Below are 25,534 nucleotides of genomic sequence, written 5' to 3'. Positions count from 1 at the left end.
AGAAAAGATTAAGGGAATACAAAGCATCACTTCACTAAATGGTGACTAAGAGCAAGGGTACAAGCATTTCAAGAGTGTAACACACCACAGGGAAAGAAGATAGGTTTGAAATGGAGATGAAGAAATATAAATGGAAGATTTAGACAGAAGCTTATTGATTTAGCTGGCTACAAAAAAAAAAAAGTCTCTAAAAGGAAGAGCTTAGCAACTGGAGTTTAGAACAAATGTAAAGAATGGATGAGAGGAAGAACCCTACCATAGCTCTTTATGGGAAGAGACACGATTTTAGTCTATAGGACTTATCTATCCTAGCTTATTACGATACGGCAAAACAACTGTGGGAAGGGAACACTCCCATATCTGGCAGTAAAAGTGATGTATTTCACAAGGTTCTTAAAATACCTGAATAAAGAAACAGTACTAGGGCAAACTAGACTTTTAAAAGGATCTAACAGGATACTGAATCCATGTAATTAGTGATCTTATCATATCCATGCAGCTTTCACCTACCATACCTGCTAACCAAATTGTGCTTTTCTCATAAATACTCTTAAATTTTTGTCTCTTACCTTAAGAAGCTCATACCAGAATGATAGCTCAGAACCAGGGCTGAAAAAGTGCTGACTGGTGCACCAAAGAATATCCTCATCAGTGACCTTTCCTTGTATTATAACATAGAACAGACAACTACGATAAATGAAAGTTTTGTAAAAGCTGATAAAAACAGCTCATGTAATGACAGGACTGAGATGACCCTCTCTGAATCACGAGCAGTCTGGAGAGCAACTACAGAGCCTGAAGTTGAATCAAGAAATTTATTTGAGAGACGGGTCTCTCCCCAGTGCCAGGCCACTAGAGAAATGGCTCAGTGCAACATTTGTACGCTGGGAAAACTCTGCCAAAAGTAATAATAATCGGAGAGGCCTTTTAAAAAAGAACAAAGAACTTAAAAGGCAAAAAAAAAAAAGTCGATATAGGCAGAGGAAAAAAGCTGCTCATGGAACAAATTCCACTATGATCAAGTTACCCCCCAAAGTGAAAAGGTTTGAATAGCTGTTTTTCATCTGCCACAAGTCACCTGAATACATGGCCTAATACTTGAATCTAGCCCAAATTCCAGCTTTAGAAATTGCCTAGTTCTGCCTTCTCAACTCTTTGTGCATTATCAACTGGACATGGCTTCTCCCACCCTAAACTATCACTGAATAGCTGTTGTGCTCTACTGATGAACAAAGCAAAATACACACTTTCTCTTAACTGTTTGACAGTTTGCAAAAAGATAAAGGTTTGTGCTCAGGTACTAAACGAGTCAGAACAGGTCATAGTTCAGCTCTCCCACAAAGTGGAAGTACAGTAAGATAACTTCATTGTCAAAATAGGCCTACATATACATAGAAAGCTCACTAATAAATAGCCAAAAAAAGCCTGTTTTACAAAATCAGGGTAAGCCTCACCTTCAGTCTGAGAGTATGAGGTGAAGTTGGCTCCTACTCTTCCTGAAATGTTGGTGGCCACTCTCCTAGAGGAGAGTGTTAGGAAATGATCCTCAAACCTCAGCTGAAAAACTCCCTCAGCAAAGTCAACTGCAGTACCACAAGCAAGATGCACATTACCCTAAGAAGTGCAAAAGACCTACTAGGTACTATGAGTGACAGCCAGATTTAAGATACCACACATAACATGGAATATATTTGTTTGCCAGCATATTTGAAACCAGAGTAAAGTTTCACAATTCCATTTATGTTCTCCTGCCATGTTTCCATACCTCTGTAATAAATTCCTTCACATGCTTATTACTCAAGTAGGCCTGGAGCATGTTACCTCTTTGCTATCATAACCCAGCAACTACCTACTAGGCTAGAGCAAAAGCAACACAAAATCACTGACAAAAAGACACAGAAACAGAATATACATACTTACCCTCATAGAGGTTTCTCCACCATGGGGCTGTTGCAGCCTGAAGACTTGAGCAACCATGTGTTCTGTGGACGGGTGCAACAGGATACGTCGAGAAGCAAGTCCCACCATTACGTATCTGCCCATTGGAGACAGGCTCACAGAAATGGCATTAGGGCCTATAAAGAGAATAGTGGTTATTTCTCTCAAAGGCTGACATCCCTCCCTGTGGCTCATCCCCACAGTTTCTTCATTCCCTTCCAGCATTCCCATAACGTATGGCATACTAAGCTCATACTTAGAAGAGGTAAAGAATAAGGAGATCTGCACAATTACAAATTTTGCAAGATGCTTCTTGCAGCAAGTGTATTTCCACTAAGACAATGAAATTCTTCAACAAAAAAAAACCAAAAGAAACAAAAACTATCCCATAGCAGCTACGTCCTACCAGCACCTTACATGTCCAGACCATACCACAAGCTTCTCCCAAGCAGCACTGTATTTGTAGCTGTTCCTTGTTATTACAGTCACTGCTGTTTAGACTGTTGCATTTTTCACTAAGGGTTGAGTTCTGAGGTAACTTCTCACCACCCCCCAACCCTGACTTCTTGCTGCATGCTTACCAAATCGCTTTGTGTAAAGCATCTCGCCCAAGTTGTGGGGGGCCAGAGAATACACAGCCAGTATTCCTTCATCAGGGAAGCCTCTTTGACTGCTGGGAATGAAGGCTGCCAGCAGCTGCCCATCGGCAGAGATATCACAGCTAGCATCATTGTAAATCTTGCAGTTCTGAACAAGCACGTTCACAGAGGCTGCACAGAAAAATGAAAGGAACAGTGATTAAAGCACTCAGGTTCAATAGAGAACAAAGTAAGATTTAAACCTAACATTGGAGACTGGAGAGTACATGCAAGAGGCACTCGAGACATTCAGCTTCCTCCAAAAGTTTATGAAATGTTAATACCCTGATTAATGCAAAACTTGCTCCAAAACGGAGATAAGACACTGCGATGAGCCCAGGAAATGAAATCTACTCACCTCCTGGAGCCTTCAGCCAAGAAATAGTGGCAATTGCACTTTATCAAACCCTGCCTTTGAGCACAACACCATCCTTTGCAAAGGACATCACAGTTTAAACAAGCCTCAAATTGTGACTTTCTGACAAACTCCAGCAGTGGTAGGTATCATTAGAAACAGTACACCTTAATTCACTTCCCCTTCTCTTGTGGAGCCCCTGGTTCCAGTTCCCCTTATCTCCAATAAACAGGAGATGAGAGAAAAATTCCTCCCTGCAGATACAAATGTTCACTTCTGACAGCTGATTTTTACACCAATCTTAAAGCAAGTGAGAAAGGGCAGAGACTTCTCCAGCCGGTCCTCCATTTAATTACTCCAATATCTGAGACATTCGTGCAATCAGCGAAGTAACTGTTCAACAGACAGGGTAGTGAGCAGCAGCTCACAAAACATAAGTTTTACTTCAGCATCTGCTGGCGAGTTGCTGGGTGACCTCATCCAAATCTTTTCCCCTCTATGCAGACTACAAGCTCTTTGGATTACTGAATCTTAGTATGCATTGTGCCACTCCCAGTACAATGGGGTTCCAAGGCCTTGTAGCATCGTCATCATCAACAGTTCAATCAACAGTGGTTTCATAAGACAAAGCTGGAGTTACATTCACCCCCTCAGCCTAACCTAAACACACTCCAGTATTTCACTAAAACTGCTGCAATTACTCCAGGAGGTTTGGAGCTGAAACTGCATACACTATTTCGGCGATGTGGAAATTTCAGATTCTAGTATTTTCAAACTCAAGGGGATTATATATGTGTGTGTATATATATATATACACATATATATAAAGCCCACATTTGCAAGATAGAAACTTTGCATGCTAAAAGACTGAACGCCCCATCTCACATGCTTGAAACTATAGCATCATGTGGAGCACTATGTTAACTTCTACAATCCAGAAATCTTCTTCTAAACCATCAAACTATGCCCAGCCTAGAAGTGGTTTTGATTTGTTCAGCTAAAATTGTAGATGAGTTTATGAAGGCACTTCTTGTGCTATATTTCTTATTAGTTTAACAAAAGAACAGTGCCAAGAATGCTCTGTGCATACTTTGAAAGTCTGAACTTCAAAATCAAATTAAGGCTGTAACTCAATGATTTAACAAACTGGCGCTGCTGCCAGAAGAAACAATCCTTGCCCTTTGTTTCCAACACTTCTGTGGAAAGAAAGCTACACCAGGGAACTGATATGGCTGAGAAATTACTGACTGTTCTCTAGGTCACTTTTTAGCCAGAACAGTTTCCCAACCTGGTACGTCACACAGCCACACAGACACTCGCAGCAGCTGGACAAGTAGTCATGACAGGGGAGCGGTTCTTCCAGCATTGCTGATTTAAAGCACTTGCTGAACCTCATCTTTAGTTCTTCTGGGCTCAAATACATTTTTCCTGGGAACTGCTTTCCTACACAGTTGAGTATCAACTTCTACTGTTCCATTTAAGAAACTCTGATGAAAAAGAAGACAAGGATAAAAAGTGGCCTGTGTAATTACATTCTGTACCAAACCACCTACACCTGTAGTCTAAATTTATTCAACCATTTTTTCAGTCTCAAAGCTGCTAAAAACAGTAATTTTCAACCTAGTATAAACAGAAAGGTGCTGAACAGAATAAGGTAAATAATGGTAGTCACTGTCAGTTCTGTAATAACAGAATCTAAAATACACACGGCCCTTCAAAGAACAGACGGTCCAAGAGATGACAACATTCCCAAATGCTTAGTCTGCAGCTAGTTGAACAGAAAGACAACAGAATAAAGACTATCCTACCTAATTTTGAAAAAATCCTACCTAGAATTAAAACTTGTCCTTTTTTTTTTTTTTTTTTTTTTAAATCTAGGCTTCACTCAAGTACTCATTACATCATTACAAAGGAAGATGCACATCAACACAAGAACTGCAGTATATGCTGTGAACCAGCTAAAAGACAGTTGCACTGTTGTAATCCCCGTCAAAGTGGGAGGATTGCAGCAGAGTTTTTCAGCAACCCATTTCAAAACCAGTCCTATTTATTAACTTTATCAATGGGCTGGGCACATATTGGAGCTGGCAGATGCAATCTGTTGATAAAGTGGGGTAACTTCATTAATATAGCATGATCAGACCACAAACAGGAAACTGAAGTACACAGAGACATAACAGAAGTGAAAAGAAAGCCTTATAGAGTGTGTTAACATTTATAAATTTCCATTTCACCTAGAAACTTCCCAGTTGGAAACAACAGAGAATTAACTTTGGTGATCATAGAAAAGACTGAGCCACCCAGACGGCATAACAGTGAAAGAGATGGCAATCCTAAGCTGCACCAGGGAGCACACTTAAAATAGAAATATCACTGCTAATATCCAACCTTGTGTACACTTGCTTCATCAGACCAAAGGTATGAGTGTCATTTAGCCCAAGGATCCTTTTGTACCGATGAATTACTAGTGATTTTCAAAGAGGTGAAAGTTTTAGAGGGGACAGATACTGATTTCTCTGGGCACAGATGATGTTTCTTCCTTGTTCTTAGAACTCTTGAAAATCATAGTCTATAGAAGTCATGACTCTTCTCAGCCTTTAAAGTTGTTTTGTTGTTGTTGGTTTTTTGGTTTTTTAAAATCTAAACATTCAGAAGAATCCCACAGCTTTAATTTTCTAAGGTAAAAGATGCTTGCATTTCTTTTGTAGCATTTACAGATTCAGTGATATTGCCATGTCTTATACATATCTTCACAGTTCCTTGACTGGTTTTTACCTCTTCAGGTATCTAATGCTCTTCCTCATCTAGCATTTACCATATGTCTTTTTAAAGCAATGCTGAGTTTGAATCACCAGTCACCAAAAGTCTATTTATCATATAACACATGTTCACTCATTTTCTAGCTACACAGTTCTACCTTTCCCCCCCCGCCCCACCCTTCCTTCAGCACAGCACAGAGGTTTTTGGTGAGCAGTCCACAATGATGGCCAACATGACTGCATCTTGTTCTTTTTAAAGTTTGTTGCATATGGTGAATGCCTCTTCGCAAAACAGATTGTGAGCTCCTCTGCCAACGTGAACTATCTCTCCCCCTTGATGTATGCCTGGAACATAAAACATCACAGATGCAAGTTGCGCTGAACAAGAAAGAGTGCCCTTTATTTTAGTCTTTCAAGATCTGATTCACGCTGGCATGATGGTTCTTTGCTCTCCTCTCATTTACAAAGGATGAGGGACTTAGGTAGCACTTAGACCTAGAGCCAAGGGAGCCTGCTGTGCCAGCAGAAAAGGTCTAAATGTGAGAGGTGGAGATCTCAGCAAGCTTTCATTTTAAGGAACAGCATCTACAAGATTCCCCAAACACGGGGAGGATGAAGATATCTACGCATTTGACAAAGCCACAGGCTATTTGATTTCTTTGAGCCTGAGGCCTGATCTATGATAATGAAGCCAATACAGAAGATTTTAGGGAAAAAAACCCGCTATTTTTGGAAAACCATTTATAACAAGGCTGCCCTTTCATCTCTTGATTTCTTTAGTTGTTAATGCAGCCACCAAGCTGACAGAAGAGATCAAAAGAAACATCAGAGAACAAATTAATCAAGCGGTTGTGCCAACTCGGAGTGCTTACACCTACAGCATAATTACGCTTGAAGCTGGGGAAGGCCTGGTACACAAGCAGCAACAGCACTGCCAAAGGAAAATAGTGCTGGGTTCACTGTCCACTCCTAGCCACCCTTAAGGATGACACTTTCTGTACAGTTGCTCCTATTTATACACTGTTTAGCACGCCTTTTTTTTCCCCTTTTTTACTTTTCTTCTTTTAAGGTCTTCTGTATCCCACTGTGGATCAGTAAGTATTGATCAAATCACCTTCCTCAGCTCCCAGCCAGTGTTATAATGAGACAAATTTTCAATCTGTGACTAAATGTGGAAGAATGAGACCAATTCAGCACAATGGTTAGAAAATTAAATAGTGAGCAAATGAGAGAGAAACTATATTCAGAAGATAGAAACAAGAGACAAAACCTTCAAATATTTTATCTGTGAAAAGGCTATATTCTGCACTGTTCACAGAGTCAATACTTACTTTTTAGCTTGTGGGAAATTTTAAGGATCTGCAACACTTACTAGAAGAATATTAAATAAATGCCAGAGGTGGCAGTGCCTCTGCTGCCAAAGAAATTCCTCAGACTGATGACCGTACGACTGACAGTTACAGTTTAAGAGCAGATCACATTCATTTCAGCGTTATTAAAAGCAAAACTGGCAATAAGGAGAGAAGAAATCAGAAGCCATCTTTTTTCATTTCGCAATTAATAGAGAAAGACAGAGCAGAGACTCAAATCCCGCAAGGCCATGCAAAGCCAATTCCCTAAGACCGCTGGGAGTCCTCTCTTGTGAGGCTGCTGGACTGAGCATTAGTGAGGTGGCTGCTGTGGACCGGAGTCCCAGGCGAGTGTGGAGAGCAGCCCAGGGCTCCAGAGTGTGCTGGGGCCCAGTGCCAACACCACAGGACAGCGCTGATCATGCTGCTGTCACTTGCTCAGGCCTCAGTGAAAAACATCCTACTTTCAAACTATCTTTTCTTTGTTTAATTGTAACAGGAAGAAGAGCTGCTCGGAGATGGAGGTTGGCCACAGAGCTGTTTCTCTGATGGAGAGCAGAGCTGGCAGGCAGCCCTGAACTTCAGCTGCATCATTTCATCTGCCTGAACTCCCCAAACCACTTGTGGCTCGTCAGACCCAGGAAGCGCAACAGCCCCTTCTGTGGAAGCGGACTCTTTCACATGACCACCTCTGATTTACAGGAAACAATGAGGGGAAAAAAAACTTGAGCTATTGCGGTCACATGCTTTACTGGGAAAATAGTTTATTTCTAAGATCATGAAGAGTCAGAAAAAATTTCTCCAACTCACCACTCCATTGTTACACATCCAGCTTCACAGTATCTCTAGAAATTTGTGTACCTTGGCAAACTTGCAGCTCACCTTTGTTCTGTGCCTAGGCGAGCCTGGCAAATACCTGTTTCAGGATGAGCACAGCTGCTACATCTTCATACATCCCTACTAAACCCTGGCAGAGGGAGACAGGGCTAACAATCCAGAAATGCCAGAGCTGGGCTCAGCATGCAAAAAGGAAGAAGCAGAGTAAAACAGAACATTTCCATATGGTAATAAATCATGATGGACAAGCCAAGTACTATGAAGCATAAAGTGTGGAGTCAGAAGGGCTGGGGATGAGATTGTAGCAAGAACTATGCCTGCAAGAAGGACACAATGACAACAGAAACTGTAGCCAAAATTCCAGCTAATTGGAAGCTATTTCAGAATGGAAGTGTCTTGGTGGGGGAAAGGGAAAAGATTGAAATATGGATGTCTTGAGGAGCAGATAGTTCTTATTTTCTATGGGATTCTATAAACAAACATCTTATGCTTTTTTTTTTTAAATCAGCAGCTTTCTCAGCAGAGTCAGATGAGGCCGAAAAAGAAAAGAAAAAAAGCGTTATTAGCAGCTGTAGCACTCTTCAAATACTTTATAAGCTTGCAGGGAAGCCCCAAAGAATTTAAGTCAGCAGCAAGAAGGTTCCTCCTCTGACTTCATCTTTATTCTATTCCAGAGTCTGGCCAGACCACAGAAAGTATTGCCATGGCATGGCAAAGCTTTGCCTTGAGCACTGATCCTCAGCCTACAACCTCACACTAGTGCTATGAAGTTCAGCACTTAACAGGACATGTCAAAGCGCACAAGTTCAACACAGCGTTCTGCTTTCAAGATGGCACTGCATGCTCCTTTTTTAGAGACAGAATGGTTCTCAAGGATAAAATATAAAGCATCTTTCTCATTTACAATGTCAAGGGCTACCATCTAGAAGCAGGGCTTCTATTTTCCACCAGGTTATAAATATCACACCACAATATTCTATATAGTAAGAAGGAAGGAGATTAGACAGAAACAGCAGATACTTCACCTCTAGGAATGACATAGTGAGAAAGCTTTTTGTAATGAGATGGGCTACTGGTGGCTTTCCCCCAGCTCCTCTGATTTCCCAGGAACTGGTGGGTAAATAGCCCCACATGGGTTGCCCAGAGAAGCTGCGGATGCCTTATCATCGGAAGCGTTCAAGGTCAGGCTGGATGAGGCTTTGAGCAACCTGATCTACTGAAAGATGTCCCTGCCCACAAGCCAGGGGGGGCACTAGATGATCTTCAAAGGTCCCTTCCAACCCAAACTATTCTGTGATTCTATGATTTCAATTCCTCACATCTCTGCTGCTACGGTGTCACTACATGTGCTCCTTTAAGCAAAAGGACAGTACCCCCCAGAGACCTCTTTTCAGATATGTAATTTCTAGAATTGCAGGACATGACTGAGAAAAACTTTTTTCTTAATTTGTTTCAGTAGCTACCTGTGAAAGCAGAAGTCTTTCTGAAAACAGAATCCCTGTTCTCCCTAAAATGAAGTCAATCCCTTAAAGCAGAACCCAATCTGTTTCTTTCTGAGAAGTCAAACGATGAAATTCACATATGCACAAATATGGTCGAAGCTAAAAATCACCGTACAAAGAAACGTTCATTAACATCTACCTCCTGTCTTCATCGCAGGCTGCCACAAACATTTCTGCAGCTGTACAGCAAGCTATATCAGGATACCATTCTGGGTTAAAAAACAGCCTGCCTAGTGAAGTTAGTTTTAGCCCCCAAAAATTCATTCCTTGATCAGCTGACTACAAGCATCAAATATTCTTGTGCCTGAATAAGGGACTCTTTTCCAGTGCTAGAGCTACCTTATGCCCTAGAACATATGTAAAACTATGGTCTAATTCTCACACAGGGCAGGAGAGGATAAATGAATAAATAAATAAAATCAGCAACATTACTCTGCTCTTGACCCAGAAGCAACTTTCACCTGAGATGTGGGACGAATCACTGCTTTTGTAAATGGCTATAAGCCACATCTACTCCTCTGGCTTGCAACACTGTGGTAAGCAACAGACCAGGGCTCTAATTCCCAAAATGCCCTTTAACCCACAATATTGTCAATAACTTGGAAAATTCAGACCAAATTTATTAGCAGGTTCTAATGTAAAGGTATAAAGACAATATCCCTCTAGAAGCTTGTTGGTAGAAGCACAAGGAGACTGGATACAGAGTTCTTCTAAGAGGTTTAGTATATTCCTATTAGAACGCTCACAAAAAAAAGCCCCATTTATGCACAGATTTGCTGACAGCAAGAATACACAAGCTAGACAGAGCAGGAACAGCTCTGCATGCTTTTAGTCAACTTTCTCAAAAGACTAAGCATTTTACAGTTCCCAATGCAACAAGACAATCAAGTAAACCAAGGCCTGCAACATACAGCTACCTTTGGAAGACCCTAGAGTTTATGGTAGCTCTGGTTGGTATAGAGTTAAAAGGAAGTACTGGTGTTCCTTTCAGCTTACCATTGCTGATTTCAGGCAGATCAAATTTAGTGAAATCCCACCACTGGAGCCGGTAGGTGGTGTTGGCAATGTTGCTGGCCACAGCTGACTGTCCATCCCCAATTACAGCACCTAGACAAAAAGGGGAAATAATTAGCAATTTAACCTCCAGATTATCCAGAAAAGAGCTGGCAAGACAAAACCACAGAAAACCTTTCAAAATCAAATACACAAAACCCTAGATTCTCAAATAAACCTTATTTACAGAAAAGGTAAAACCTCGTAAATAAGATCGCAGAGCACAGGAAATTAATAGGAAAGCATCTCCCTGCAACACATTTCCAAAAGAAAAAGAAAGCTGATGAGAGATACGACTTGCCCAGATTCACAAAGCAGAAATCCTAAGCAATTCATCCTTTGCAAATGCATTCTTATTGGTACTAGTGAAGCCATATTTTCAGAGACCCCAAATTTTCCAGTACAGCTATGAAGGTAGACCAGAATACATACTAAGGAAAAACGTCGCCCTGGAAAATGATACACATTCATGTACACAAACCCTGCTACTACTGTAAACTCCACTCCGAAGACACAGGCTGCCTACAATATTTGCCACACTGTAATGACTAAAAAAACATTAGCAAGGAGGGCCTGCAAGCTGGCCCTTGGCTGATCTGGGCGGGCCAATCTGCAGCAAGCAGGGGCTGCCCTGGCTCCTGGCAAATGACATGACCCTTACTTACCCACCTAAGGATTTGGGCAACAGCCCAAAGCAGAAGGCAAAGCAGAATACTTCAGAAACTAGCACAAAGAACAGTTTTCCAGGTAGAAGGGAACGGCCACAGGTAACTCAAGTTGGCATATGTTTGAGTGAGCTCTGAGGTTTAAATGCAATCCCTGGAGACACAAGTGGAAAGAAGAAACAGTTGTCCCATAACAGTACTAGAGTCAAAAATCTCATGCTATTTGCAGTCTCTAAGGCCTTCATATACCTGCAGCCCTTGTACTACACACACATGCTAGCACCCAGAGAAATTCAAGGTAATGGAATCTGATAAGGGAGAACAAAACAGGATCATCCCCAAGCACAAATGAGGTAAAGCACAGCCTCCAGAGTCTATGCAGCCCGGATTTCAGCATCTCCACACTGTCTCCAGTGGGATGGAGGCAGAAAAGTCAGTGGCTTCAACCTCCAAGCAGGCCTGGCTCAGGACTCTGCTGCCACAGCAGCAACACTGGAAGAGACATGGCTTTAACAAGTCACAGCCAGGGCACAGCAGGCCAGCTGCCTGTGCAGAGAGCTAAAAGCTTGCAAACTGCTTGTAAATTAAAGTGGTGTGCAGGAATATGAGGAGTCCAGGATGGCTGTATTTTTACTTTTTTTATCAAATCCCAACAAAACACTCAGGCTTGTAAATAAATAAGTAAGCCTGAAAACACAAACACACTAAATAGGGTTTATGTTTTCTCTGCAAAGTAGAGGATGGGCAGGGCAAAGTAGAGAAAGAAAATTCTAGACTGGTGCTGATAAATAAAGGAACCAAGAAGGCTGCTGCTAGTCTACTTTTCATTGATAAGCTGTCTCAAGTCCTGATTTTGGTTCTGGAGAAAGCCCAGAAGTATGCCAAGAGCAAGACTTCTGAGCAGCCAGCATCACACTGTGTACTCAGCTGTGCCAGGCCTCCAGCAATCGACAAACCTCCACTGTGCGTCTGCTCAGCCTCTGTATCTGCCTCTGTCAGAAATGCATAGATCACTTGGAGAGCAGAATTAAGAACATTTCCATTGCTCTTACATAAGCCCAAGGCTTTGTTCTCCATATCCACAAAACAAAGGGCTCCTCTGAACAAAAGATACGCACTGAAGAAAGCAGATTCAATGCATTAACGAAATTACATTTTGCAACCAGTAGTGGAGGAAGGACAATTAAATTTTATGCTGCTTCATTTTTCAAAGTATCCTCACTGCACGCCCAGGTTTGGTACACAAGGACAGCTCTTCTGCTGCTTTGCCTCCAGCCACCAGGTGGAGAACAGAAAACTCCCTTCTGTACAAATTTCAAGCAGTGGGACTTGCTGCAAGGAAACAGTAACTAACATCACCAACTAGGTAGCAACTGCCTTACAGGACTGAGTCAGACAAGGAAACACTCTACAAAGACAGGCAACAGAAGTACTAGTCAGGGCACATAATTTCAGAATACTGATCTTATTACAAATGAATGTTAAAGTCATCACCTGTTTTGCAACGAGAACAACCTTTGTAGGCATAGCAAGTAATATATCAACTGGAGAACAGCATCTCCCAGGAGAGTAATTGCGTGCTCACTCTGCATCATAGAAGCCCAGCAACATCTCTAACTGCTCCACCAACAGCAAGTTCCACTGGATCATACAACTGCTCCGCCTACTGCTACAAGTACCATTAAAAAGTTGTTGGCAAACGTTTTGGTTGTTTGTTTGTTTGTTTTTGTTTTTTTTCTGTTAAGATCCTGGTCTTCTCATCTCTTTCCCTGGAACCTTCAGGTTTGTTATGATGCTCATTTACGTTACGACCCCTTGACCTCCAGTGACAGTCACATCCTACATGGAAACACTAACAATGGAAAAAAATGCAGTACTTCTGCATCTACAGAACAGTCCTGCACAAATTTCAGAGCCAGCAAAAGTTATGAACTAATGCTAGTGCTTCAGGTATCTTTATCAAAAAGATGAGGATACAGGAAACAAGGTTCATAGAGTGAAAGGTACATGTTCAGAAGGATTTGGTCTATTTCTCAAAGGCTCCAAATCAGTGTCCCTAACACTAATGGCAAAGCCATGATCTGCATGTTTTTATTAAGTAATTACCTCTACTTATACTAATTATGTAATTGAGAAGTGTAATTATTAAATTATATCTAGCTACATATAACAAAGTGGAATAAGATTAAAATCACAAGTCCTGCCAGAAGCCTCCCACATGCACACGTGCACTGTCCCACAGTAAAGATGATTAAAAGCATGCAAACATTTCAGACATCCAATTTAGGGAGGAAAATACCCCCCCGCCCCAGTACACAACTATGCTATCCAACCTTTGTTGTTTGCTCTTTGCATTGATTGATAGGGAAGATTTGAGATCATGGGTGGCAAACTTTAAAAAGTTAAAATCCTCACTACAGAGTTTTTGTTCACCATGCAGCGTGAGAACTCATTCTCAGCTGGCTTTGCCCAGTCACGGTTTCAGCCTGGGTGAGAAGAAGAAGAAGGTGATGTTGCCATTTAAGTTCTAGTATAACCTGGAGGCAAACAACACACTTCAGCTTCTTAGATGTAGACAGCAGTAGATCGGCTCTTACAAGCAGCAGTTCTCACCAAGCACTTGACAGTCTGTCCTGATTCCTGGCTCTTCCACTCTTTGATGGGATCACAAGTGACTGCACTGGGTACCTGAGGGTCTTGGGCTTGTCATCCTCATTAACAGAACGACCTTTTACTGCAGAGATGATGTAGATTTCAAAATGCAGAAACCCAAAGCAAAGGCCAATTGATATGCAGTGAATGCAGGTTTGACTGGCAGCTTTCCTGCGTCTGTCTATCACTGTGTAATAAACACTGGGTGATGGCAGAAATGAAGACAAATGCTTTCAGCAACCCCTCCTTCTCCCCCCACCACCCCGATCTCCATCCACCCCCACTCAGCACATGACAAGAGCATTTAAAGAGTGGGGGGAAAAAAGTCTTAACAAAGACTTAAAAAAAACAAAACTCAAATCTTTTCTTATAGGCCACCTACACGTGACAGATCTTAGCCGTCAGTCTCAATCCCCTCACAGGGACCAACTCATTTTGACATGAACCTTTGCCAGTCAGCTATTGCTCATTTAGGTATTATATCAAGCCATGCAAGTCAATGTCTGAGTTTAGACTGAAAGGGAACGAAGTGGTGCAAAACCATCTTCCATGGCACTCCAGCACCACTTTAGTGAAAAGCGGGATACTTCCAGACTACTACTATAAGACTCTCAGAGGAAGAGCTAATGTACCGCAAAGCCTGTGTAGCTCTAAAATAAGTCTTAAGAACACGGAACATCTGCATATTATGGGAATTTATTTCCCGTGTATTTACCAGAAACCAGAGCTCCTTTTTTTTCTTTTTCTAGACTAGATCCTTTACTCTTAAGGTTTTTAATGTCTGGTAGGTCCCCTCATAGTAAGAGCAAAATTCATTAATATGCTTACAGATAAGCTTGAAGAAACTGGAGAAGTCCCCGAGCTAATTTGTGACTCAATTTGAGACAGTGATTAGGCCCTGGTATAAAATTCCCCTTAGATTAGTACTTGCATGTTTAAGCATGAGTACCTTTGAAAAGTAATTACCTCTTTACAAGCCACTCTGTAACTGTAGCTAATGATCTAGGTTAGCCTACACTTGCAGAAAGGATCTACCAGAGCTGATGAGTTTTAAATTTACTAGTTCTGGATTTACTATAATCCAGGCTCCAGGAAGCCCAAAACACAGGACAAATCTATTTGACAAACCCAGGATAAAGCTCTCTGCTGCAAGAATGCACCACATTCTCAAGCAGTTCTGAAGCAATCTGAATTCAGCTGAAATGGGATTACTGATACCTGAAGCCTAGCAGAGATGTAACAGGTTCTTGCACATCTCTGACCCTAAAGTATTTTATGAGGTAGCCTGGTTTTGGGGACTACCTTTGATCTCAGTAAATATATTAGATGCCAAATATGAATTTGACAAGTCTAAGCAAAAATCTGTTCCAGGCTACCACGAAGACACGGCCTTTGAAGCAGCCAAGCCAGCTATCTAAAACCAGACTAATGCTGTAGAAACAGTATGTATAGCAACCTGGTATCTTCAAGGATTTATTTTGCTTGTTTTTCAATATACCAGCAAGCTATAAATAAGAAGTAGGCAGAACGATTTTCATGAATGGATGCACAAAATGTTACTAAGGGTAGTTTGGCATATGCTAAGCACTAAAGGGATCTTAGATTTGATGTCAACTGAGAAAGCCTTGAAGAGGTCTCTCTCTTCGAAAATCGAACCCTCCAAAAAGCTGTTTTTCCTTTACCTCAGATATATGATATAAGAAGAAATGCAATTTCCCATTCATGCTCATTCCTTTTGCAAAATTTCCTTTTAGAAGAGGCAATGCTTAGCATGCTGAGTTCCACAGTCCTACCAGCTATAGGAATTTGAGGAGGCCTCAGCTGCAGGTAGTGAAGATGACCATCCTAATAGGAGCCCAGTCAAGTGCCCAAGGGCTTCACTCACATTGTGAACAATGCAAGCATCACATAGAAAAGGGGATTTTCCACCCACAGTTTCAGGCTTCAAAAGGAAATCAGTTTATTTGTAAGAAACAAAAACAATAAATGAACTGCTCTCCTGAACAAAGCCTCCATCTTGAGTTCAGTCATGATGGCTCCTTGACATCTTCCTTTCCTGATGTTAGAGATCTTCCTCAGTCTGATCATATAACAATTAATACAGAAATGCATCTGGGAATCATTTGTCTGATGGCAGGGTCCAGTTTTCCCTCAGGGAAACTAGAAGAGGTTAATAAGGTCCCTTTTGAATGCATTCCCCTCTTATCTGAATTGTTTGCACTTCACCGAGCAAGCTGATAATTTTGTTCCTTAAGAAAGCGAATTCCTACTTCTCTGTTGCTGTTCACCCCACAGAGATGCCCCTGCTCATGTCACCCTGCTACACATGGAAGTGGAAAAAATCAGATATGAACAGTATGAGGCAAGTTTCCAGAACAAGCAAGAGCTGAGCCCGCAATATTCACACAGAACCTCTCAGATGAAAAAAAACCCTGTACCTGCCTCAGTGACTAATAAGGTGTCTTATCACAGCCTTTGCATATACACATTGGAGCAAGCAAAGGTCACTGTTTAGGAAGTCCTCATCCTACTCAAGGTGTCCAATAAGGAACAAGCAGTTCCATTTTCTTGCTGTAGCTACATCAGCCCTCTCAGCTACTGTTAGTGACAGTGGTTTAAGTCTCCAACTTGTTGAGAAGTTTCTGCAACCATCCCATATCAGACATGCACTGTTGAACAGAAAAAACCCAACCAAATAAATTGGAAGGAATTTCTCCTTTTAACCTCCTAAATCACTACCAATCATCACCTCAAGTACAGCCTTGCCACAACAAAAGTCTGACTGGATTTAAAACAATTTTTGTACTTTTTTTTTTTAAATCTGTAAGATTCATAATCTCTCATGCCATCAAAAAATTAAAAAAAAAAAAAAAGGTAAAGAGAAATACCATCTGAGCTGTGGGCATACCAGAGCGTCTTACTCATGCCTCACCTTTGTGACAAATGGTGAGCAACATAACTGCTGCAAAGGAGAAGGGATGAAAGAGACAAGTGAGAGCCTGACTTTGGCTACTGAACACAAAGTAATAGTTGCATCTTGTTACTGATACGTAATTATTCAGCGTATACTTCAGCGGATACTTCGTTTGCATGGTTTAAGAGTTTGTTCTTGCAGGGTAATAAGTACACTTCGCCAGAGAACCAAAGCCCCAAATCCTGCTGCCAAAAGAAGCAGAGCTGCAAGTCTTAGTGGGGCTCTCACATTTGTAAAACTCAAATGAAGCCAGCAAGTGCGATTTTCTTGCATGTAAGAAAATCTTTACAAACAAGGACTGCTTAGGCTCAGCTGTTTGTTTTCTCATTTCTCATTTCTGATGCTCTTAGCTGCAGTGGATGGGAAGTTCCATGGGAAGGCTCCACTATATTGATTGTTTTATGCTATGTAACAGCATGCACGCATACACATTTTAAACAGCAAAACCCAATTTGTTTAGAGATCACTGTGAGACTCTCAGAATTCTTATACTGGGTACAGTACTGGAATGGTGTGTAAAGAGACAGAGGTGCTCCATGAAGCACGCAGGTGGAAACAAACGTTATCAGGCTAGGCAGTCAAGAGAAATCTTCCTGCAAATAGAAATGCTGTATCATTTGAAGAGCTTGACAAGAAAAGGTTACAGAAACAGAAAAACACATCTGTCACCATTGGCTGAAAGAACTCACAAGTTGTTTCACAAGTTGGTGGGAAAAAAAGCTCTCTCTTTTCTCATTTGGGCTGCTTGCTGGGGAAGGAGAGTCAAGGCTGGAGTCTTCAGTAAGCTAACTGCTGAAGCTGTGAAAGGAAGTTTCTGCAGACATTGTTGCTTGTTTTGTGAGACCATTTCTTTATTTCCATGTGACAGCAGCATGGGTTAAAAGCATGCCTCATACCACCATATGATTCGAGCAGTAAAACATCTTTCCTGCAGTATAGCCTTTTAGAGAAAACATTCAAGCACTAAAAATACCTTCCAATCTGCATTTTATTTAACAATATTTTGTTTTGACCTTTTCTGCATATTTCCACCAAGTTAGATGATTTTGTCAGTATGCATAAAGAAGCCCTAACAAAAAACAATGAGTAAAGCAGTTGGACAAAGGGGTTTATACTTTCCTCCTGTTTTCTGTTATTCCATATACCATAAAATCCTCTGGTAGTCACAGAATAAGCTGTAAGAGAAATCAGCTACTGCCCTGACATAGGAGTCAGAAACCTATTTATTGGAAAATACCGGGGAGATAAAGACAACTTTACCTTGTCAGTGTAAGGAGAAACAATAATCTGGGTTACAGTCATTTCTCCATCTGGAGGTCTATATCAATCTACTAAAAAAAGAAATCAGTAAGATAATAGATGTGAAAGCAACAGACATTGCAAGAGAAAAGAGTTTTTCAGAATTAAACGGAAAGGTTGAAGGGAATGAGGCCAGGACACACTACAGATGAAAAGGCAGAAGAGAGCTGAACTTTGTAGTGTCTAAAGAAACATGTATTCTCCTATTTCACCTCTGTTTGAACCTGCACGTGAGGGCATGTTCACAGCCCTCCTCCCTCTTAAGCTTCCAGAAACAGTAGGTGATTCTCCAAATCAAAATGCCACATCTCTCTTGCCAGAGTTTTAAGTCTCATGAAATCCCTGTGAAGGTGAATGAGGAAGGTCTCAATAGCTCATCTATGCTGTGTGTCGCTTGGGCTCCTCCCTCTGCCAACTCCGCCCCTTGCAATGCCTCTGCTCTCTCCTGTCATTAAGTCCCTTGCATCATTTCCAAGCCCTTCATTAAATGCTGTTGGAAGTCTGCTTTTTAACCTTCAGGTCTGTGTTTATTCTCTGCACAAAACCAGAACAAAATCTGTGCCTGGTAGGCATTTCCTTTTGTAAAACTCCTTCTTATTTCCCTTTCTGACTTTTCAGAGCATGAAATGTGCCTGCTAATCCTAATTGCCTCGGATGGAGAGTCTTGCAGGCACTAGACAAAGGGGGCAGCCTTCCACCAAGGAGCTGCGAGCAGGCACCAGACTCTAAGCTCTCCAGTCTCCAGAGCTCCCATCTGACTTTGCCGCATTTCTGAAGAACATAAGGACAAACTTCCTCGAGCAGCTATACTGGGAACAGGGACTTGCCTTCCCAGACTTCCCCTCTTCTGGTCTTCCCAGCACAAGAGCCCATCTGAGCTCATTGTGCAACCTGACTCAGGCTGGTCAGAGCCCTCAAGTATTGCTGCTCCATGTCAAAGCAAAAAATCTAAACATCTGACTTTTAAGGGTCATTTGCACGTCTGCATCCTGGCACCAGCTCTCTTAAAGAAAAGTCTGCAAGGTCTCACTGGTATGCCCACAGCCAGCCTCTCCATCAGCAGTGCCTTGGCCAATAACAAAGACATCCAGAAACTGAATCACTGTGGTATTAACACACTTTTGCCCCCAACAATCATTAAAGAAGTTAACTTTCTGGTCTAGCAGAGTTTGTCTGGATTCAGAGGAGTATTTCCACTGCAGCAACAAAAAAACTCGTTCATGGGGTTGCTGTCGTTGCCTAATGAGAACGTCCTTACCACCCAAGGCTAAAGCCTGTGTCCTCCATAGCTGTCATATCACCCACACTGTCTACTAGGTCTACTGCAGTTCTGCTGTCTAATGTAGATGCTAATGCAGTATCACACTAACCCAGCCTTGCCAAAACTGCTGTATATAGTCTTAGATAATTCAGAGCTCCTGCAATTTCTTGAGATTTTCTTGCAGGGACTGTTTGCCAAGACACTTACCAACTTTAGCCCATATTCCACACAGGTTATACTTTATCATCAACTACATAGTTAATAAATTAGCATGGCCACAATTTCAGTTCACACCAGATAATCCCTCTCCAGAACAGAGGCTCAAATAGTGTTGTAACAGCACTCCCATCTAACCAATATAGCTATGCCAACAAAGAGATGCAGAATAGGTACAAAACTAATGAGTGAAACTGCTTTTACACAGAAGAGCCTTTTTCATTGTGAGTGTGCATTTTAACTACATGAAATCCTATTATTCCAAACAAATCAGCAAGCCAAATGCCTGCTACCGCCTCTGCAGTTCTTACTGAAAGAATGTGTGCTTAGCACAACTTTAAATGTGTGTGTCTTATGCCAAAACACTCATCTGCGGTGGAAAAAAAACTCAGCAGGATCTTCACAGAGCAAATGCATGCTTTATCAACCACCACATTGCAGTAATACAAACTTTCACTAATCCAAGAAGCAGTATGTTCCCTAGAAGGGTTTGAATTCCTGAGATTTAACTGTGTATCAGTGCAACACCAAGCATCCACACTGGAGCCAGTTTTCATTGTAGAAATAGTAGTACGCAGTATTAATAAAGGTTCCAGGCACAGAAACACATTCAAAGCCTTGCACTTGCCAGTGAATGGAAGACTCGCAAAAATTCTTACTATCCTTAAACACATTTCAGCACTGCTATATTACAGCACAAGCCCTGTGCGTCCAAACTGGCAATGCAAATGCTGTGTCAGCTTAGTCACGTGCACTGAGCTACTACCACAATATAAAGCACTAAGGTAAACACGCTCAAAGGTTGATTACATTTCATAGTCATAATATCCTGTGAGCAAGACAGGTCAGCTGAGGAAATACTTGTCTGTTCTGATTCTGTACTGGTATAGGGAGGTTAAGATGAAGTCGTATGTTCTCACAGAACAATGCACCTCCATTAATAACAATGCAGGTCCTGACAACTTAAATAAACTCCATAATAAACTAATAAAGTGTCTTATGGCAAATGAAGAGCTGACAGGTGGCATTCAAGGAATGTATTGTAAGGGTGTGCTGCACTCATTAAGAGCCTTTTTTCAGACCAGTCAGTCCTGCACAGTCACTGTGTCTGCAAAGAAAAGAGGCACTAACCTAGCCTAGGAAATACAAAGCTGGAGAGGCATTGCTAAAGAGAACAATTTATGAGGTATCCCAAATCTGATGAGCAAAAGAAGAGAAGGCTGGACAGGAATGGGGAAGTAAGCAGCCAGGCTCACTGTTTTCTGGGTATGGCGGTAAGCAGGGAGACAATAACAAAAAAAGCATAAAACAAGCAAGCTGGAAAAACACAAAAATCTAACAATAGTTTAACTAATGGGAAAGCAATATGAATTCAAAGCATAGTGAGATGGAAAGGAGGGAGCCCAGGCTGGAAGAACACAATGGGGAGACCACCTTGTTCCAACTGGAAAATAACAAAGAAACCTACAGCAAATAAAATATTTGGCTTTCACAATGTTTTGAGTGCAGTTTGGGCTGATCCAGATGACAGTAATGGAAACAGGACTTGCTCCTTATCACCATTAGTTTTAAGGCAAAAAAGTAGGTTCTAGCACCTCAGTGAATCTGCAGGGATTACTGCATAAGAGCCAATGCAGAAATTTAGGCTCAAGGCGTGACCCAGACCATGTGGAGCAGGACTGATGAGGCTGCTGGTACACATGCTGAGGGACCAGTGTGGAACAATGTCCAGGTATATGGTGTGACATTCAGAACAGGGATGCAATGTCAGAGCTTCCAGAGGGCAGCTGGACCCCATCAAGGAGTTCAGCCAAGCTTTATGCAGTGACTTCTGTAAACAGCAGAGTTCAACCCTGACAGGTCCAATCCACAGCCATTACAAAAGCAACTACAAGATGAAAAGAGACTAACACTTTATCCCATTATTTTAAGGAATATTAAAAGTCAAACTCAAAGCCACACACAGAAAAAATAAGACCTAAGCTTAAGGCAGCAGAAGTACATTCTAGCTACTCAGCATGCAGGCCCTGGGCTGCACAATGGACAGACACTCCAGATGAGTTTTCTTTCTTTTTTAGGGCAGACTTGACTTTAATCCAACTTGAATTAGTTCATAATACTTCCAGAGGTTACCATGCAGACCTGTCCAAGACACTGCTATCCACTATAACCACCACAGCTAATGCACACAGCATCTGTAAGAAAAGTAGAGGGAAATTCAGACAATGAAAATAGGACAATCACAATTTACTGGTTTGTGGTAAGATTTTAGATTAGATACAATCAAGATTTGGAGCAGGCCATGCTTTACAGGAGGTCATGAACTAAAAAGAAACTGTGGTGAGATGCTTGAAGATCTCATCCCCACAGCAGCAGTGCCAGAGGTCCAGCTCCTACTAAATCGAATAATCAGCACTGCTACAACCTAGAAGATGATGAGCACTCTGGGTTAGCCTCTTGGTATAAAATTACAGTCCCAAAGGACAATGTTATTTGGTCTCACAAGTCAGAGGACAGCTTAAATTAGGAAACAGCTCACTACAATCACAGGAGTAGGGAGACTGACAGCCAGGTACTGCTGGTTTCTCTGTGAGCAGAGCAGCCAGGTACTGCTGGTTCTCTGTGGAACCTCAATAGCCCAGCTGGACCAGGAGAAGACGGAAATACACTCTCTCGCACCCCTTCTGTGCCTTCCGCACAGACGACCCAATCAAGTCCTTAGCGATATGCTTTCTGACCTCACCTTTCAAGGTCCTTGCAAATTTCTTCATTTCATGTGTCCTGTAAGCAATTTCTCTAAACTGTTTGTTATTGACTCCCTCCCTACCACAACTTAATGTCTTCCAGCGTTTGCCATCAACCCTTCTCTCTCATTCTATCTTGATTTCCAGTCTATAAGCACCATTTGTCTACCCTCAGCCCTTTTCTTCCTGTGTCGTCTTTCCCTTCCACTTGGTTAAAGTAGTTTTGGATGTCCTTCATACTTCCAGTGTCCTCATAATGGGGATATGGGTGGGTCTGTGTGTGTATTGGGTGTTTGCCTCCTTCCCCCAGTCATACTCCCCATTAGATTTTGAGCCTGACCTACCAATGATACCAGTTCCTGTCATCAGACCAATTCCTTCCAGTACAGAACTTTTCTACTATGGCACCTCGAGGAAGACACAGAGGTCTGACCGGGGTGGTCAGTCATGAACCAAAAGACCAATGCTCAAACAACTCGTACGTGCAGCACACCAGGAGACACACATCACATGGATGGGTGCATGCATGCCCACACCATGAATACTAATATGAACAATTGTTTGAAAAAAGACAAACTGTTTCTCCAGCTTAACTGAAACCCACGCCTGCAATCCCAGCTGCCTCATCACCACCTTTGACTCATTCCTCAAACTCTCCCCTCCTCCAACCTCCAGTTTTCTCTGCAGAATCTCAATTGCTTATATGAAAATTACAAAATGACATTACTTCCTCCATCCTCTCAACCTTCCCCCCGCCTTGCACATCTTCCCATCGCATATAGAAGCATCTACCCAGTCCTTCTCCACCTGCCTCTACGATTTTATCTCCATATCCCTGTTTCTTTTGTGCCAATTTCCATCCCTTGCCATTTGACAGAACACATTTGTATGCTCTTCTCCTTCTCCTCACAATACAAATATGCATTAATTTCTTGCATCTCTAGATTCCTCAGAGACTCTGGATCACAGTTGGTACATCTACAGTGAGAAAGGGAAATGCATTCACTCTCATGTTCTTCTTACCTCTAGCTCTCAAACTGCACCACGTGAACTCCTGGCAACCACTTCTGGTTTTCTGACAAGTCCCATTTGGATCATCTCCAGCCTACCTTCCATCTTTAAAATACTACTAAAGCTGCTTTGCTACTAGTGACTCCTTCCTGGTCAAAGCTCAGGACTAGTAGTCTAACCATCATCATTACCCCTTACTTACCAAAGGTGGTAACATTTTTGCTTCTTGAACTGCTAGTCCCTTGCTTTCTGTGAGTGACTTCTACCACTACCACTCTCACCACTCCCAAAGATAATGAAGGAGACAAATGAGCAATTATGAACATCACCACAACTTCTTCCACACCGATCTCTGTGTTTGCTGCCAGCTCTGAAGTTACCTAATGGGTCATAAGCTGCACCTACGTACTCCTTTCCACCCATTGCAGCAAAAACAGGTGGGTTGATGCAGCTTGATACAGCTGAAATTGTACATGGTTTCAGGCAGTGCTTGAAGGAAGGGAAAGAGATGTGAACCTGGTTCCCAGATCAGCAAGAGCTGGACTCAGAAGCCAAGCTACCAGGGAATTTAGCAGAAGTTGAGAGCTCAGAGCAATTACATTCATAGAGGCTGGCTCACAGCTCCCGCTGATTTTGAACTCTCAGGAACATGATAACTCTGGCGTGCCAGGGCTGCTGGATTACAGCCCACACTGAGCTCAGCAGGAGAGGGTGTCAACCTACTGCTCAGGAAAGCAAAATACAGCTTCCTTTAGTAGCACTGACTTGCAGCTCCTGCTTAGTTCAAAAACAGCTCTCCGAGCTTCTGCAGACACTGGAGACCATTCCCTTTTCTGCCTCACTCCAGAGGCAGTGGTACACTCATTTTAAAAAACAGGGGGTGGGGAGGAGACAGCACCTATGAAGTACATCTCCGACTTGGTTCCTGTCTGTATTTGTTAGTGTACAAAATCTCCTGCTGTCTACATTTGCTTTTGATTGCGTTCTGAGGCAACAAGTTAAAAAGCTGATTAAGTTTATATAGTGCTCTCATCCTGACCAGGGCCTGTGTTTGCTGTTGCACAAATACTGTTTAGGTTCTCTGCTTGGTTTTCTTTAAGAATTTCTCTCATGCAGGTCATTTACCACCTTCCACATGTTTAACACCCCAAAACCACCAACAAAAGCAGCTTTTATGTTTTGGAAAAGTCCACAGCCTAAATTTACTTCCCTAGGCTCTTTGCCATGGGCATGTTCCAAAACTCCTCCAGCCTCCACACAGAGGGGGCGACTTTTCAGTGTGCTCATGTTGAGGTAAACCACACAGGTAAGGTAAACCCATTTGGGATGAACAAAACCAAAACCCAAAAGTAACTCCGAAAAGGGAGGCAAGTTGTGACTAACCTTACAATACTAAGCCATACTTCTTCCCCCATAATCAAGGAAAGCCAGCAGACCAAGAAGCATAAAATTGACAAGCTCAGGTAACATATACCATATAGAGGGAAAACTATCCCTGCAGAATCTAATAGCTAGAAACAACCTTTGATTTGTATAAACTGACTGATAAAAGACTCGTACATTAAAGCTCAGTTATTAAAAAAAAAAACCCAAAACCTCCAGGATAGCAAGCAGAAGGATCCAATGGTATGATCCTATATGTCTGGGAAAGAGAACTAGGATGCAGTACACACCAGCCTTATCAGATCACTTATAAAATATACAACTATGTTGCCATAGCGAGAGTTTCCTCCATCTTTATGCCAGGATGGCTATAAAAATGTATATGAAGATATTCTATATTTGGTATAACAAATCTGGATTAGAGTTTGCCTTGTGGTGGTCATCCTCCCCCATTCCCCCATCCCCCAAAACACATAAGCAAAATCATGACTATTCTCTTCACAGATGACGGCCAAATGCAGCAGGTCACTGACAATTCCTACCCCCTCCACATGGCAGATTACAAGGGCTCCTGCCTCCCCTCTGCACTCTGGAGTGTGGATAATTATTTTATTATTTCTCTTTCCCCTTTAAAAAGGAGGCAGCAAGCTGCGGGAAAATACTTTTATGGCTGAGTGAGCTTTACCACCCACAAAGAGACAGGTCCCCAAGGGGCCCTCACCGCCTACAAAAAGATAAGCACTTCTGTAAAATCTCGCCCCTCCTGATATAATGGTATCTAGAAATTAATCGCTTTAACAATGCATACAAAAGGAATCAGCCTGCACCCTTCACTTTTAAGAACATTGACATCTCTCTCCAATGCCTTTCTGAATCTCAAAGTCAGCTTTAGCTTCCC

General features: G+C 42.0%; 1 protein-coding gene across 6 annotated transcripts in view; it reads right to left on the bottom strand.

Annotated features, from left to right (window-relative positions):
- AMBRA1 (autophagy and beclin 1 regulator 1) overlaps positions 1 to 25,534 on the bottom strand; it is a 133,222-nt gene that overhangs the window by 41,296 nt on the left and 66,392 nt on the right. For all 6 annotated transcript variants that reach the window (XM_065838475.2, XM_065838474.2, XM_071809150.1 and 3 more), the window contains 3 exons: positions 10,375 to 10,485; positions 2,520 to 2,708; positions 1,921 to 2,075 (listed from right to left, as the gene is read on the bottom strand). In XM_065838475.2, the coding sequence (XP_065694547.1) occupies positions 1,921 to 2,075; positions 2,520 to 2,708; positions 10,375 to 10,485 (455 nt within the window). The remainder of the gene's footprint in view (positions 1 to 1,920; positions 2,076 to 2,519; positions 2,709 to 10,374; positions 10,486 to 25,534) is intronic.

Source organism: Patagioenas fasciata, chromosome 5 (genome assembly GCF_037038585.1).
Source record: "Patagioenas fasciata isolate bPatFas1 chromosome 5, bPatFas1.hap1, whole genome shotgun sequence".
NCBI lineage: Eukaryota > Metazoa > Chordata > Aves > Columbiformes > Columbidae > Patagioenas > Patagioenas fasciata.
The sequence above is the reverse complement of the archived record's forward strand: the minus strand, read 5'-3'. Positions and strand labels throughout refer to the sequence as shown.